Source organism: Ammodytes marinus (genome assembly GCF_949987685.1).
Source record: "Ammodytes marinus genome assembly, chromosome: 13".
In the NCBI taxonomy this organism is placed as follows: Eukaryota; Metazoa; Chordata; class Actinopteri; order Uranoscopiformes; family Ammodytidae; genus Ammodytes; species Ammodytes marinus.
The window spans coordinates 19,936,920-19,953,023 of record NC_137217.1 but is presented as its reverse complement, the minus strand read 5'-3'; the positions used below and the strand labels follow the sequence as shown (position 1 = coordinate 19,953,023).

Genomic DNA, 16,104 nt, shown 5'->3' with positions numbered 1-16,104 from the left:
TTGGTGGGTGGATTTGATGATTTCTTTCTTCTTCTATTTATTATTAGGAGTTCCACCCGCCCGCTCCTCCTGCTGTATAAATGCTTTTTTTCGGGTGTGCATGATTCAACAAGCACAACCTGTGGCCTGTTCAGACACACACACAGACACACACTCACACTCACACACACATGGTCTACCACACCTGCATCCATATGCACCGACTGACTTGAATGCATCATTCGGTTCAGTCTGTGTCACCCAGTGCCTAAAGGTCTCTCAACTCTCACCGAGACCACACTCCTTCAAATGCACTTGTACACACACGCACCCACCCACACACACACAGACACACGCACGCACGCACGCACGCACACACACACACACACACACACACACACACACACACACACACACACACACACACACACACACACACACACACACACACACACACACACACACACACACACACAGACAGACAGACAGACAGACAGACAGACAGACAGACAGACAGACAGACAGACAGACAGACAGACAGACAGACAGACAGACAGACAGACAGACAGACAGACAGACAGACAGACAGACACACACACACACACACACACACACACACACACACACACACACACACACACACACACACACACACTTGAAAACTCATTATTTGCGCCTCTTTGCCTTCTGCTCTATTTGTGGTTACTTAACTTTCCTCTCCTCCTGCCTTCACACCCCAGCCCCCCCCCCTCTACTGATACTGCACACCCTTCCCAAGGCTAGTTGGCATGGTGACGCTGATGGGCTGGCCGTTGCTAGGAGATGAAGAGAGCGGCCAGAAGGAGCATGGTCACGGTGAGGAGAAGGCGATCCCTGGACGGGCTGCTTCCGCTCACGCTCTTCTCCAGCTTGGGAACGAACGGGTTGTATTCATCTGGGTGGGGGGAAAAGAAGCAGGAACAGGGAGAAAGAATGAGTGAAAGCCATGTCTCCATATCTATTCATTACAATGTAGGCAGCGCTCCTAAGCACGAAAATACTAAAACATGATGACCAAATGTTTTAATGAAATCACAGAATCACATTCCCACTTAAAAAACATGGTAAGCAGTGTTACAAAGACAACAGCGCAGCCGTCGCTGTGACACTGTCGCAGCTGTTATCAGAGAGCTCTGATTGTTCTAATAAAGTGACACATTCCGCATCGCTCACTTCTTGCATACTTTTACACAAGAACACAGACACAGACACACACTGTATAGATTCTACAACCCCTAAATCCCCCCCCCCCCCTCCCCCTGCACGTACACCTGGTTTTGTTCTAAAAATAGTATGCTCTTTCCTTAAGGGCTTCATGCCAAGCGCCGATGTCTAGTCGATGTACAACAACAAGAGCAAACCAGACAGTTCGCTGCGTGCCCTCACTTATGAGACACACGTGCGGCCAGACACACCTTCTGCAGTCACTTGATTAATGAGACATGGAGACACAGACAGGAGCACAATATCCTGTGTCTATTACACAGGGAGGCTGATTAGGGAACTATTGTGTTTGTGGTCTTAACAGCGTCAAAGTGAAGTGGTGGTGATATTCTCACTCTTTCCACTGGCTCCAGCATATCTCCAGGTGCTCTGCGGGGTCAGACAGCAGAGTAATGACTGGCTGACACCTGGTTCAGGAGCTATACCTGTTCTGGTTTGCTCTGCCAGGCCAATCTAATGAGTTCTATGCAGCAGTGGAGCTCGGGTTAAATGCTTTTGGCCGCTCTGTAGCCGAGTGTGCAGCCGATGGGGTCAGGACAATGTTAAGTCTGCCGCTGACTTGACAAAGAGGAATGTGTTTTTTTGAAAAGACACAAACAGCAGACTGGCAAAACTGGTTCCAAAGTGTGGCTCCACTGATCCTCTCATAACACACACATACCTGTCCAATGTCTCTTTGCTCACTGTCACAAACACATAATTCACTGTCGCGGCGTCTGTGGACTGGAGCCAGGAGGGCACGTGACGTAAATTATGACCGTCGTGACCCGAGCAAAACATCACCTCACGCGAGGAAGCTGCGTGTGTTACTGTGTTTGTGTGAAAATCAGGCAGCATCTGGCTGGTAATAGGTAAGCTCAGACACTTGGAGGTGTCTTAGAAATTGAATGTGATTTTGGCGAGAACAAGAATACATACAGTCATATGAAAAAGTTTGGGAACCCCTCTCAGCCGGCATTATAATTGACTCTGCTTTCACACAAAAAAGATAAAAGTGGTATGTCTTTAATTTACCAGGAACAGCTAAGTACTGGGATGTTTTCCAAACAAAGATTTTTTGAAAAGCAGTATTTGGTTTTATGAAATTAAATAAAATGTGAAAAACTGGCTGTGCAAAAATATGGGAACCCTTGTGGTCTTGCTGATTTTAATGCATGTAACAGCATGTAAAACTGAGGACTTTAAACACAAAATTGGTTGGATTATGTTGTTAAGCCTTGAACCTCATATAAAGGTCTGTTTAATCATGATAAAAGGTATTTTAGGTGCCTAAATGCAAGTTCCACTTCTCTTTGACTCTCTGCAGAAGTGAGACAGAATGCGATCATCAAAACAGCTCCCAAAAGATCTTAAAAACAAAGATTATTCATTGTCATGGTTTAGGGGAAGGCTACAAGAAGCTTTCCCAAAGGTTTCAATTGTCAATTTCTACTGTAAGGAACGTTGTCAGGGAATGGAAGGACACAGGCACAGTTGCAGTTAAACCCAGGTCTAGCAGACCAAGAAAAGTACAAGAGCGGCATATGCGGCGGATTGTGAGAATGGTTGCACACAACCCAAAGATCACCTCCAAAGACCTGCAAGAACATCTGGCTGCAGATTGTGTATCTGTACATGGTTCTACAATTCAGTGCAATTTGCACCAAAACATCTGTATGGCCGGGTGATGAGAAGGAAGCCCTTTCTGCGCCCACGCCACAGATACAGTTGCATGGAGTTTGCAAAAGCTCATTTAGACAAGCCAGCTTCATATTGGAAGAAAATGCTTTGGACTGATGAGACAAAAATGAAGTTATTTGGTCTTTATAAAAAGCAGATGTTTTGGTGCAAATTGCGCTGAATTGTTGAACGATGTACAGATACACAATCTGCAGCCAGATGTTCTTGCAGGTCTTTGGAGGTGATCTGTGGGTTGTGTGCAACCATTCTCACAATCCTCCACCTATCCCGCTCCTGTTTTTTTCTTGGTCTGCCATGCCTGGGTTTAACTGCCACTATGCCTGTGTCCTTCCATTTCCTGACAACGTTCCCTACAGTCGAAATTGACAATTGAAACCTTTGGGAAAGCTTCTTGTAGCCTTCCCCTAAACCATGACAATGAACAATCTTTGTTTTTCAGATCTTTTGGGAGCTGTTTTGATGATCCCATTCTGTCTCACTTCAGCAGAGAGTCAAAGAGAAGTGCAACTTGCATTTAGGCACCTAAAATACATTTTCTCATGATTAAACAGACATTTCTATGAGGTTCAAGGCTTAACAACATAATCCAACCAACTTTGTGTTTAAAGTCATCAGTTTTACATGCTGTTACAGGCATTAAAATCAACAAAACCACAAGGGTTCCTATATTTTTGCACAGCCAGTTTTTCACATTTTATTTTATTTCATACAACCAAATACTGCTTTTCAAAAAATCTTTGTTTGGAAAACATCCCAGTACTTAGCTGTTCCTGGTAAATTAAAGACATACCACTTTTATCTTTTTTTTGTGAAAGCAGAGTCAATTATAATGCCGGCTGAGAGGGGTTCCCAAACTTTTTCATATGACTGTACGTAGGTCTCTGATTGTGTTCATGAGAATATCAGTGTGTGTGTGTGTGTGTGTGTGTGTGTGTGTGTGTGTGTGTGTGTGTGTGTGTGTGTGTGTGTGTGCGTGCGGACGTGTGTGTGTGTGAACTGGAGACGTGTTTTTCTTTCCAAGCTCAAATATAAGAATGCATATATGCAATGTCATACTCAATATAACATCTATTAGAATGTATTTATTGTGGTTGCCACTTTCTCACGAAGTGTATACTTTGTTGTGCAATTTCAGAGTCCAGTGACACAAACTAAAAACTGTGTCAGAGAGCTGTTGCTTAAACTATGTTGTAATCTTCCAAAAAGTAATAAATAGTGATGCTCCCAGATCAAAGCCTCCTCATCAATGGTTCATTATATGATATTTAATCAAGCAGATCAGGACTGTGACATCATCAGCCTAATTGATGCACCTGTGCAATCAGCACCTGGCACTAATTAGTGTGACCTCTTCCAGATGACTTTAAAGTAAAACACGAGGCTTGTATCTGCAACGATATCCCTTTTATAAATCAAGTATGCTTTTCCCCTGGATTCTTAATGAGCATGTGGTATTAAATTAGGAGGAAAAGACATGAAGGAAAAGTTGCCATAATACTGCAAGATAAAATACACAAAAGAAATGTACAGTTACTAAATTCACTATTCAGTTTTTCAATATATGTATGATTCCCAGAACTTCATATGTGATATTTACAAACTTTTATATTTCAATCCACTGGGTATCATAATTAAAATATATGATACTCAACCTGAGGTTACTGGCAAAGTAACCCGAATACACAGTGTCACTTGAAGGATTGGTAATTGCTACAATAAACCCCCATTAAAGAAAAAGCTTCTGATTTCCTCCACTAATGGCCAGGCCTGATCGTCAAGATGAGGTAACCTGAGCATAAAGGGCCTGGCACATAAGAATCCTCACACGACTGCAAATGGAGCAGCAAGCAGCACCATTCCATCTGGGTTGTAAACGAGACATAAATGAAATCTAAAACTAGAGTCCGTATTCAGCAGGGAACCACTGGTGGAGCTGTAGACACTGATTGAAAGAAGGGGCAGCATCAAGGAAATAAAGAGAGCCCACGATATGGGCCTGCAGTATTCAACTATGTTAATCAAGCAGATTGGACCTGAGCAGTTTGTGCGATGCCGCCTTGTATTTGAGTGAATGTGCTGATGTGAACTTAGAATAGCAGTAATTAAAACTATGATGTGATGAGTCTCATCGGCAGTCAGGAGGAGGAGTGAGAACCAGGGAGGGGAATAGGAAACTGTAAGGCTTCTTTGTATTTCAGTTCATTACACAGCTCCCTGCTGATTTCCTCACTTCCTCTCGCACCACTTAGGTTATCCTATTCATTTAATTGGCAACACAGCACTACAGGTGAAAATGACCCACAGGAGCTGGAGTAATTTGTTCTCGGCTATTGTGTCAGCCACTCGCTTAATATTAAAAGCATGGTAGACCACATTCCTTATCTGTTAAAGCATATCCAATTGAAATATTCTTCTGCGGAAATAACTGCTTTTTCCCCCGTTGTATGTTTTTTAGTGTTAAGAACACACTGTGATAAAAGAGTATTTTTTGTTATTTGAATAAACATCTTTTGCAAAAGTATTTGCAAGAAAGGACGGTGAGGATACGTGATGAGTAAAAAGGGGAAAACTCAATTTCACACATCAAATGGTGAATAAACAGAGTTTTGGTGGCTTTTCTCTCCGCTGCATTCCTACTTGCAACTCTGGGAGGAAAAAATATATATGGAGGACGGGAAATAAACGGTGGGAGGATGAGGAGGCATGGAGAAAAGGAGCTTGAGTTAAAGAGAAAAAAATTGTAACAAAAAAAAGAATAATAGCAGCCGAAAAGGAGTGAGGGAGAGGTATTTTTCAATAAACTCATGTGACCTGCAGCCATTTGCAGCAGCCAGTGACGAGCTCTCTTCTGACAGTTACTAGAAACAGACTGATTTATAACGCAACGCAAGCATGTGTGTGAGAACACACACATTAACAACAACACGGCGTACCATGCAACATATTTTACAGGCTACCTTGGAGAACGGTGTGAACCCTAGACAGGATGATGAATAATACTGACATGCTTGTTTGTGTAATGGGTTGTGGCTAACTAGGCCTAGTAGTGCAAGCTATGCCTATAGCTAGGCATACATGTTGTTGTTGTTTGCGCTGCTACGCTGTTGTTGCCATAACACTGTAGCAACCCACAAGATCATCTCAAAGATAATCCTTAAGTCTGTCAGTATTGATTTACTGCTCACATTCTCCCTTCCAATCACTGCCAAATTTGATACAGTTCCAGTGCCAACGGATTTTAGTGTGATCACACTTGATCCCCATGATATCACCAGTTGTGTAATTCTGACCAAAATAAGGGCAAAGCGGGAACATTTGCATAGACCTAGGGGTTAGCTAAAGGAAAGTCTGAACATGCCCTTTTCTCTCCTGAATGAATATAAAAATGTTTTGGTAACTAACCATGAAACTCTGTGTTTTTCTTGCTAATCCGGCTGATGATGGCGAGTGTGCAATGAATATGCATGTAGTTGTTTAGCAGGATTAGTAGCTTGCCAAGCCAGCTGGTGCTGTGAAGTGAACTGTGCTGAAGGACTCTTTTAAAAAAAAAAAACGCCACATTTCACTTCAGCTGGCCACTTTGGATGCTGCACGGCCAAAGAACATCTCACTGTGCCATCAAATATCTATCAATCTGCTGTCAACGGCCTATTTAAAGGACGAGGCTAGTAATATGTTTGTTCAATAGACACATCCTATGAAAGGACACCTGTGCCATATACACTGGGAATTGCTCACTTTTCTAAATACATTTTTTTTTTGTCTGCCCTCTTTTTAAAGCTTACACCTACGATGTAAAAATGATCACTTTAAAAGACGACAAAATGAATCAATAATGAAGGATTGGACAGTAAAGCACAACATTCTGGAGGAAATGTATGTAGCCAAAACCTACATAAGCGCCTCTCTGCCACATACCTTTGTTGTTGTACGCAAACTATTACAGAATATAACTGAGTCACTTCAGGTGTAGGTGTTTTACAATGAGTCACGGTAGTTTAGTTCCACATACAGCATCCTGCAGCTGGAATAATTAGTCACTAAAGCCCCAAATGTGTATTTATCCGCTGGTGAAAAATAGCCCACAAAAAATAGCCCACAAGAAATACACCATTTACTTCTGATTGAGTAAAGTTTGCTAAAAACAATGGTGACCAGCTGTTTGAGGGATTATCTGAGTCAGTTTTCTTTAATTTAGCTATATATTTGTGACCCTTTTTAATAGATTTACACCCTTTAGCAAACAAAAATAGGCTTGTGGCTGAGTGCCAGAGAGGTTATTTAAATTGGAAAAGATTGAGAGATGTTAGCTGTTTCAGTCAGTTTATGGCATTTATTAAATAGAAAAAAAAACTGCCAGTCCACACTTACTCAACCTCATGTTCCGCTATACATTTAAGTGAGAGATGGTATATGACTCACCCATATCATCCATATTTAGGCCTGGTCTAAGCGTGTAGTCTGGTTCTGTAGGCTCCGGCTCATCGTCCACGTCAGAGGCTGAAAGAGAGCGAGACAGAGAGGGAAGTGAGTGAGACAGGGAGGGAGGCAGGGAGAGCCTGAGGAATAAAGTGTGGAGGGGTTAAACCATTGCTCCAACTCAGAGGATTTTAATTACATCCAACTTGACATCTTGAGGGAAACATGTGAGAGAGCGGCGAGGCGAGGGCGCGAGGGTTAAAAAAATCCCCCCGGAGTGTACAGACTGGCAAGCCATAACATAACCAGCAGCCCACAGAGAGAGAGAGAGAGAGAGAGAGAGAGAGAGAGAGAGAGACAGAGAGACAGAGAGACAGAGAGACAGAGGCAATGTGTGAAAAGGCAAGGAGAGCAGTGGGGGGGAGGGGGGGAGGTTGAAAGGGAGGAGAGGTTAAAACTACAGGGCGGTGGAAGTTAAAAGGACCGGACAGGCCTGGGATCAAAGCCTGTGTGTATAACTGGGAGTGTTTGTGTGTGTGTGTGCGTGTGTGTCTACGTGTGTGTGTGTGTGTGTGTGTGAGCGAAAGAGAGAGAGGGTCGAGAGATTGTAGGAAGGCAGGAGAGCGAGGGAGGGAGGTTAACACTACATATACATAGCCACCCACTGACCGCACATGGGCAATAAACAGCTTCTGACAGGGAGCGAGAGAGGAGGGATGAAAGAATAGGAAAGAGAGAGGGAGAGCAGAGGAGAGGAGAGGAGAGGAGAGGAGAGGAGAGGAGAGGAGAGGAGAGGAGAGGAGAGGAGAGGAGAGGAGAGGAGAGGAGAGGGCCTTCAAAAGCTGGAGCTGCTTCTTTCTGCTGCTGTGGAGGCAGAGCAGATATGGAAAGAAGAAGAGCAAAGGGTTGTGGGTGTTTGGGGGGGTTCTGTGTCGGAGTGAAAATGCTGCAGGGGGAAACTCAGCAGGAGTATTAATAGCACTGCCTGTTTTAGACTGTATTTAGATTGTGTATGCATGTGTGTGTGTGTGTGTGTGTGTGTGTGTGTGTGTGTGTGTGTGTGTGTGTGTGTGTGCGTGTGCGTGTGTGTTTTCGTGGGGAGCCCGCTGCCTGCCAGATGGGTACAGCAGTGGCTAGCTGAATACAAGCGCAGTCTGCTAACAGGTCTCACCCGTGGAGCAGCAGACGTAAACCCGTAGTCTCAGGCAGCTGCGGCCGTGATGATGGGTGGGCGTGGCTGTAAAACAAATAAAAATGCACAATAGATAAAGATGGTATTCATTAGAGCACTTATAATCCCCGACTGCCGAACAAGAGTAATGCCCCCAAACAACAGCACTGGATCAGTGTCAGTGACTGACCTTATTTAACAAACTGCATATCCAACCAGATGTGACTGTTCCACACATCCATAGTTAATATACTATTTAACACATACAACTTCTGAAAACGTTAAGTTAAACATTGTACAATAACGAGCAAGAAAGCAGAAATGCAATCAGTTTTAGTGGCAAATCTCCTAACTGAAGCAGAGACTGTGGCAAGATTACAAAGTCCTTGTATTGGTTAGGTTAACAAATGTGGTGGATAGTAAAAAGCAGAGAATTTTTGATAACATATTTGGTATTGCATGTTAAAATACACCACTGATCCTAAATAATTCATAATTTTGTTCGTGTAGGAACCTTTATAATATAATAAAAAGCGAAGGCTTTCCATGTAACACCTGTGCTTTTCCTACTTCAACAAGTCAAACTCATTGAATGATATCTTTGTAGCGGAGCACAGAACAGCTTTTAGATTTGGGTGTTGCAGAGCAGAACTTTCTGAAGATGTCTCCGATCAAGTAATGTATCTTCGATGTGTTCTGCTCTCGTAATAAAGCAATTTAATACATGAGGCATTCGTCCCTTGGCCTGAAATATTTGTTTTGAAATTGTTTTATGACAAGCTAGAAGTTCATTATGTATACGCTGTCATATTGGCGCAAGGTGTCGGACGCTAATTTGATTAGCTTTCAAACTAAATAGATAGAACTTCTTCGGGGTGATATGATTAAATGTGAAACAGCAATTTGTTATCCTGAAATGACCTGAGGATGGATTTTGGCTAACCTGAATGGAGCAATCACCAAAAAATAAAATAAAATAAAATAACATGTTTAAAGGTGCACTATGCAATTTCAGGGAAGGTGTATTCTTGCAGAGCCTGCAGTTGGCTTACAAAACATATTTTCTCTGCATGTAATTCTTAGTATGGAATAATTATATTATCATGAATCAAAGCACAATTATTTGCGGCACAAGAGGCACCTGGAAACAAACATAAGGCTAGAATATGTTTGTAAACAAAACTTGTTGTACTTGCTGCAAACAACAAAAGTGAAAAGGGACTTTAAGGTAGCTTTCTAACTTGAAACAGTGTTCAACGGATCCAATTTTCCTGTGAGGATTTTTTAAAATTCAGTTATGAGAATATATCTTAGAAATCGTTCACTTTTCTGAAACACTTATAGTCCTTTAGCACCTTTATTCTTAGAGGAGGTGTTTGTCACATTAATGCTCGAGTCTCACTCATCTAATATAGCAAACCATCAATGATGGTATAGTTTCCTCTTATTTATATTTTGGACAGTGATAAAACATTAACATGATATGAGTTGGACTACTCCACTCACATATGTAGTAGTACTCCTGTCCGACGTGGAACTCGTAGCCTAGCGAGAAGGCACTGTAGCGCTGGAACTTCTCAGAGAACTTGATGGGCGCGTGGGGCGCGTGGGGCCGGTTGCACTCCCACCTCTTGAAGCCCAGCTGGGGGTCGCAGTTCCTGTATCCACGGTAACTGACCATGTAGAGCACGTACTGCTCACTGGTGCCCACCATGCGCTGGCTGTCGTTGTAGTGAGGGCAATAGATGTCCAGGTAGTCGTTAACGTTCACCTGCATTGTGTAGCCCTCCCTACGCAGACTGGAAAACACACACAGAGAAAAGCAGAAAATTGTCAAAATGAGAATATTTAAGTTGCACTGTACACAAATGATATCATATGGCATATCATTTTAATTTGACTCTGTATCATTAATCCAAAAGGGTTCCTTTCGATTGCATTTTACAGGTAATTTCAAATTAGAACTAGAACTAGAATAAATACAACATACATGTTGGACATGTTTTTGATTTCCCCTAAATGGAAAATGCCTTAGTGATTAATGTCCTGTGCCAAAAAATGCTTAAGTAAACTAATGAAACTATATCAACATTGTGTGCTGTATGACTTAATATAAATAAATGTTATTCATAGATTATAGAGCAATTCATGCGTTGAATTCATAAGCTCAGAGTAATTAATACACAAACACACGCAATATACAATTCACAGGACCAACTACACTACAGTACTTAATGTGCAAAACCTGATGAACAGTATCCTTTTCATAGTGTATTGAAAAGCAATGTAATTTGAATTGAATTTGTATTTGAATTTGCTCACACACAGTAGCGCCTTGTCCCATAGCAGACACACACACATAATGTAGCCGCTTCAATAGTATTTTACAGGAAGTTCTACATTTAGTGTGAATGCTGTGAGCGGGTTTTAATTCCCAATTGTGCTTACAGCATTTTTTTTTAGGTACACACAATTTTATGAGGGAGCCTTTACAATGCAATTAACCACAGATCACATAAACAACTGCAAAGACAACAACATAACGTGTCACATAATTATACATTGTGCAGTTTTTTATCGTTGCAGCTCGACCGTTCACTGGGGGTCAAACTCAAACAAATCTTCGTTTGAGGGGTATTGAGTTATTAATAACACAAAGCAGGTGTTTTGTGTGTGTGTGTGTGTGTGTGTGTGTGTGTGTGTGTGTGTGTGTGTGTGTGTGTGTGTGTGTGTGTGTGTGTGTGTGTGTGTGTGTGTGTGTGTGGCTGCAGGGCTGCTGCATGGAGAGAATGCGGCGATGGCTCTTCAGTATGCGGCCTGAAGGCTCCAGGACCAGAGCTCTTTCTCCGTCCCCTAACCCCCACGCTCGTACATCAACCTGAGCGCAGCGTCACTCGTCAACGCTCCGGACACGTTTCCCCGCCCCCCAAAGCTCATATATCAGCGTCAACCCCAAAAAAGACTCGGCCCTGACAAGGAGATAAGGTCTGATTCTGTGTCTGGGAGGAGTTTGTGTGTGTGTGTGTGTGTGTGTGTGTGTAGTAACGTGTGACAAAGTGAAATAGATTCTTTCCTGACATCCAAAAGCCCTCTTTCTTTTTTCTCCCCATCACAGACGCAGGGCCCATATCTGTGTGACAGAGACAGGTTGCAGTTGTAAATCATACACACACCGATGAGCATGTGAAGACACACACTCATAGCACCACACACACGCACACACGCACGCACGCACACACACACACACACACACACACACACACATACACACACACACACACACACACACACACGTGATAGTAGTGACATCATAAAATCACTAGGGGGCAGCAGTGTGTCATCTTCCTCAGCCTGATACTGCCTCTCTCTCTCTCTCTCTCTCTCTCTCTCTCTCTCTCTCTCTCTCTCTCTCTCCCACTTTGCCAGTTCTAGGTCATGTCTCCAGGGAGATTATTATTAAATTATTAAATGAAGATCGAAACACTGCTCCCCATGTCTCTCTCCCTCTCCATCATTCCCACCACTCTCTTCAAATCTTTCATGAATTTGTCTTTCTGCCCCTGCTCTCCATTTTCTCTCATCCCTTTCTTTCTTTCATAGTAAGAAGAACGAAGGAGTAATTGCATTCATCCTCTGCTCTCTCCTCACTCTCATTATATCATTTACCAGCCTGCAGAAGAGATAAACTTCTTGTGGTATTACTGGTTTAAAAAAAGAGGAAAAAAAAACGTAAAAAGCTTCAAGGGAACTATATTTATAGTGAATGAAAAAAAGAGAGATAGATGTAGGGAGGGAGAGCTACAGAGAAAGAACGGGAGTGAGGGATGAGTTTGGTTCCACCAGGGAGGCGTGAATGCAAATTAAGTAAGAGGAGCAGAAGAGAAGCCAGGACAGAGCAGACGGGGGGAGAGGCAGTTTGAGAGATTTCTTTACGCCACTAAAGAAAAGCAAGTTCCCAAAGATGAAGTGATGATGGCAGGAAAAGAAAGAGAGAAAAATGAGGGGGAGGGCAACTTGGAGCATCTTGAGTAATCTGGAAGTAAATCACTTCACCATTATAAAAGCTGGCTTTAGGACGCCCACTTGTGTGTGTGTGTGTGTGTGTGTGTGTGTGTGTGTGTGTGTGTGTGTGTGTGTGTGTGTGTGTGTGTGTGTGTGTGTGTGTGTGTGTGTGTGTGTGTGTGTGAGTGTGTTTGTGTGTGTGTGTGTGTGTGTGTGTGTGTTTACGTGTGCACATGCGCCTGTTTTGGTTTGTATGTAATAATAAGTAATTTCTATGTGTGATGTCAAAGCATCTCACCTTCATATGCTTACAGTTTTTTTAGATTTGATAGAGTGACAATATAAAAGTGTGTATCACGTACTGATCACAAAAAAGGTTGAGTTACTTTAAACATCCTATATCAGTGTGGCATGCAAATCCCTAAATGTTAAAACAAATCTACAGCCTGAATCCTCAATTATGCTTCAGTTTCATTCAGGCCATGGAGGATCAGAAAATAGACGTAGCCCATTGAGGAGTGAGTTTGTGTTGAATAGAGAATGTTTTGGAGAAGGAGTGAAGGATTGTAAGGAACATGATATTTAATGATAAAGCTGCGGTGTCATATGACATACAAATCATCGGTAGAAAGCCTTGTACATACAACATAATATAATCTGATGCAGTAGTCTTGGAATGACGTTGCAATGGTAAGGTGTTTCTAAAATTGAAGCCCCAATATATATTATGATGTAAATAATGTACATTTTAATGCAGAAAGGTTCATCAACAAGGTTTTCCTCCTTATGTTTTCAACCACAGTGGGTTTCTGTGCTGATGTGGGATAAGGATTCAATGAATATACTTTGTCACTAATTAAATACTGGCTTTCTGACAGTGATACAACAGACATTTCTGAATTCCTTAAGACAACCCTAAGAAGAGATGCACCATGACGGCATTCCGACTTCCCCTTAAGGTTTTATGTTCACAATTTAAGTGAAGCGGTTGGATTTAAAGTATATGCTGGGAACGGGGCCTTTCCTTTGTGCAAAGTTGATGTGACAGCCCCCCCACACACACACACACACACACACACACACCAGTCACCATCACTTTCTTCCTTCAGTCTTTTTCCTAGACAAAAGAGAATACAATAAATTCTTCAGTATTAAAAGCTGCTTTCCCTTAAGGTTGAAATTCACTGTGACTGAGAAAAAAAATTGTTGTTTCATTTTTATCCCAAACTGTGTGCATCCCTGAATTGGATTCTCTTTTTATTCTGCGTTATGATATTGGGGTTTATTGGATAGCAAGAAACGCTCCCTGGAAATTCTAAAATTGAAGAGTGATGGAGAGGGAGATACAGAAAAACTAAGAGTTTCTTATGAAATCATATGATACGTTTCCCTTTCCTCTACTCTCTCCTGAAGCCTCCCTTTTCCTTTTGTGTTGGATCACAAGCAAAAAAGAACACTTACACATAGATCCACCAGAGGGACAGAAAAGTGATGAAGGGGTGGAGAGAAAGATGGAGAGAAATATGGAGAGAAGAATGGAGAGAAAGATGGAGAGGAAGATGGGAAGGGTTTACGAGATGAGACGAGAGGGTAGTCGGGGTTAAAAGCTGCAGTCTGGCCACCAGGGAGCAGAGGGTGATAGCGAGGAGAGGGGAGAGGGGGGGGGGGGGGGGAGAGAAGGAGCAACAGCTAAGAGCAAGATCAAAGTGGGCCTGGATCAATGTCACTACTGTAAAATCACATCAGAGAGTGCGCGTGAGAGGTGGTTGGGGAGGGGGGGGGGGGGGGCAGATAAAGCGAGAGAGAGTGTGTTCCCTGCTGTATAAATCAGTGGTAGGCAACATAATGCCACAGAGTTACCCCCTGCCTGCCTATTATCTTCCTGGCCTGTTGGAGCAGTGTACATCAATAAAACACTTTGACAGTAAGAGCAATCATTTCTTCTTCTTGTAAGAGCTCGGAGGGACCAGCTTACTCCGGTGCTGCTGTTGTCTGTGGGTAAGATGGTAGGCTTTGTAGAGAAAGGGTAGAAGGGGAAAGGAGGGGGGCATAGAGGTGTGCTGCTGAGAGCTCAAAGATTAAAGCTGGGGAATATAGTTTTATACCCTGCAACCATGTCAAAGTCGTAGCATGGGGTTACACTGAATACATATCACGTTTGTTTGTTTTTTAGCACCAATAGCACATCGGTCAGTAAACACACCAGATAAATATATCCCTTATAAAGATACAAAGAAATGTATTGCAATCACTTGAAAAAAAACCAGCTCTGACTCTCTGAATGTACGACTATTTATGTTGTAATTCCGAGATAAGTTTTCATGAAAAATAAAAAGATTTAGCTGTTTTTACGACTACAAGTTACCGTAAAATCCAGGGAGATGCTCTCACCTAGTGAGGGTTTTTCCTGCATAGAGCAATTTTCGGCGCCCCCCAAAGAGGATTTACCCAGCGCCAAAGGAAAATCACCAGTGCCAAAATGATAAAATTTGAGAATAAAAAAAAGCCCAATTTAAGTCTTCTTCTTGAGGGGCTAGGCAATAACTTGAATTTCAATTTCGATTACTATTACGGCTTCCCACAATCATGAAAACAAAATAATCGTAATTAAACTATAATTTTTCTGCATGCTTGGGCATGCAGGCTTTTAAATGCAGCGAACCCTTCTGCTGTGCGCTCCGCTCGACCCGTCCCTCACCTGATAGTTTAACTTTCGGCTGGTCCAGAGAGAAGGAGGGAGATATTGCGCATTGCTGGCCTGGGTGTTTTGAAAAACTTCGGAGGACGGCAGTAAGTCAGCCTTTGGTCGAGAGGAAAGGTAAAACTAATTGTGTTGTCTGAAAAAACTTCAGACTCTTCAGACTCACAACAGACTAAAATAATGTGCAAGATATGTCACACGCGGACACACGAGTCACGTGACATACGCGACTGTGAGAGAGAGAGAAAAAAAGGCATATGCGACCATGTCTGCACCTCAAAACATCCCGACCAATTTGTTTATTCACTTTAAGTCAAATCATAGTGGTCTATGACCAAGCAATAAATGAATTAAAAACACAGGAGTTTAAAGCTTCTTGACTCCTGCCACCACAACAGTCAACACTGTACAATGCCTATCCACCCTGCTCCTTGAGACATAAATATATGATGTTATATGTTAATAGAAACAACCTTGTTAAAAGTTAAATAAATGCATGATGTTCTTAAATCAATGATTAACTGTCTTTAATAATCGTGATTACACAATGTCAATAAAAATAATCATGATTATGATTTTTTCATAATCGAGCAGCCCTACCTTCTTGCAATTTCCATGGTTTTGATCAATTAGAAACAATTACATTATTAAATAGGTAGTCATTATTAGTATTTTGACTTCATATCTACAGGTTCTTTATTGTGATGTTATCAGTCAGTGAGCTCCATGGTAACACAGTGATTGACAGGCTAACTGAAATGCTCTTGATCTGGACAGAAACTGCCCTCTCACAACCCCACATCCCTCTTAAAATACACAAACGTTTAGCCTTTACTGTTGCACATAGTCGCGACCCCAGAAAAGTTGGTCTGCGTACTGACCCCCCAAA

The 16,104-nt window shown here is 42.3% G+C and overlaps 1 protein-coding gene across 1 annotated transcript in view; it reads right to left on the bottom strand.

Annotated features, from left to right (window-relative positions):
- Positions 1-438: 438 nt before the first annotated feature.
- efna3b (ephrin-A3b) overlaps positions 439-16,104 on the bottom strand; it is a 61,731-nt gene continuing 46,065 nt past the window's right edge. Inside the window, exons 3-6 of the mRNA XM_080039493.1 lie at positions 10,019-10,311; positions 8,513-8,578; positions 7,345-7,422; positions 439-913 (exon numbers count right to left, since the gene is read on the bottom strand). Of these exons, the coding sequence (XP_079895619.1) occupies positions 795-913; positions 7,345-7,422; positions 8,513-8,578; positions 10,019-10,311 (556 nt within the window). The 3' untranslated portion in view covers positions 439-794. The remainder of the gene's footprint in view (positions 914-7,344; positions 7,423-8,512; positions 8,579-10,018; positions 10,312-16,104) is intronic.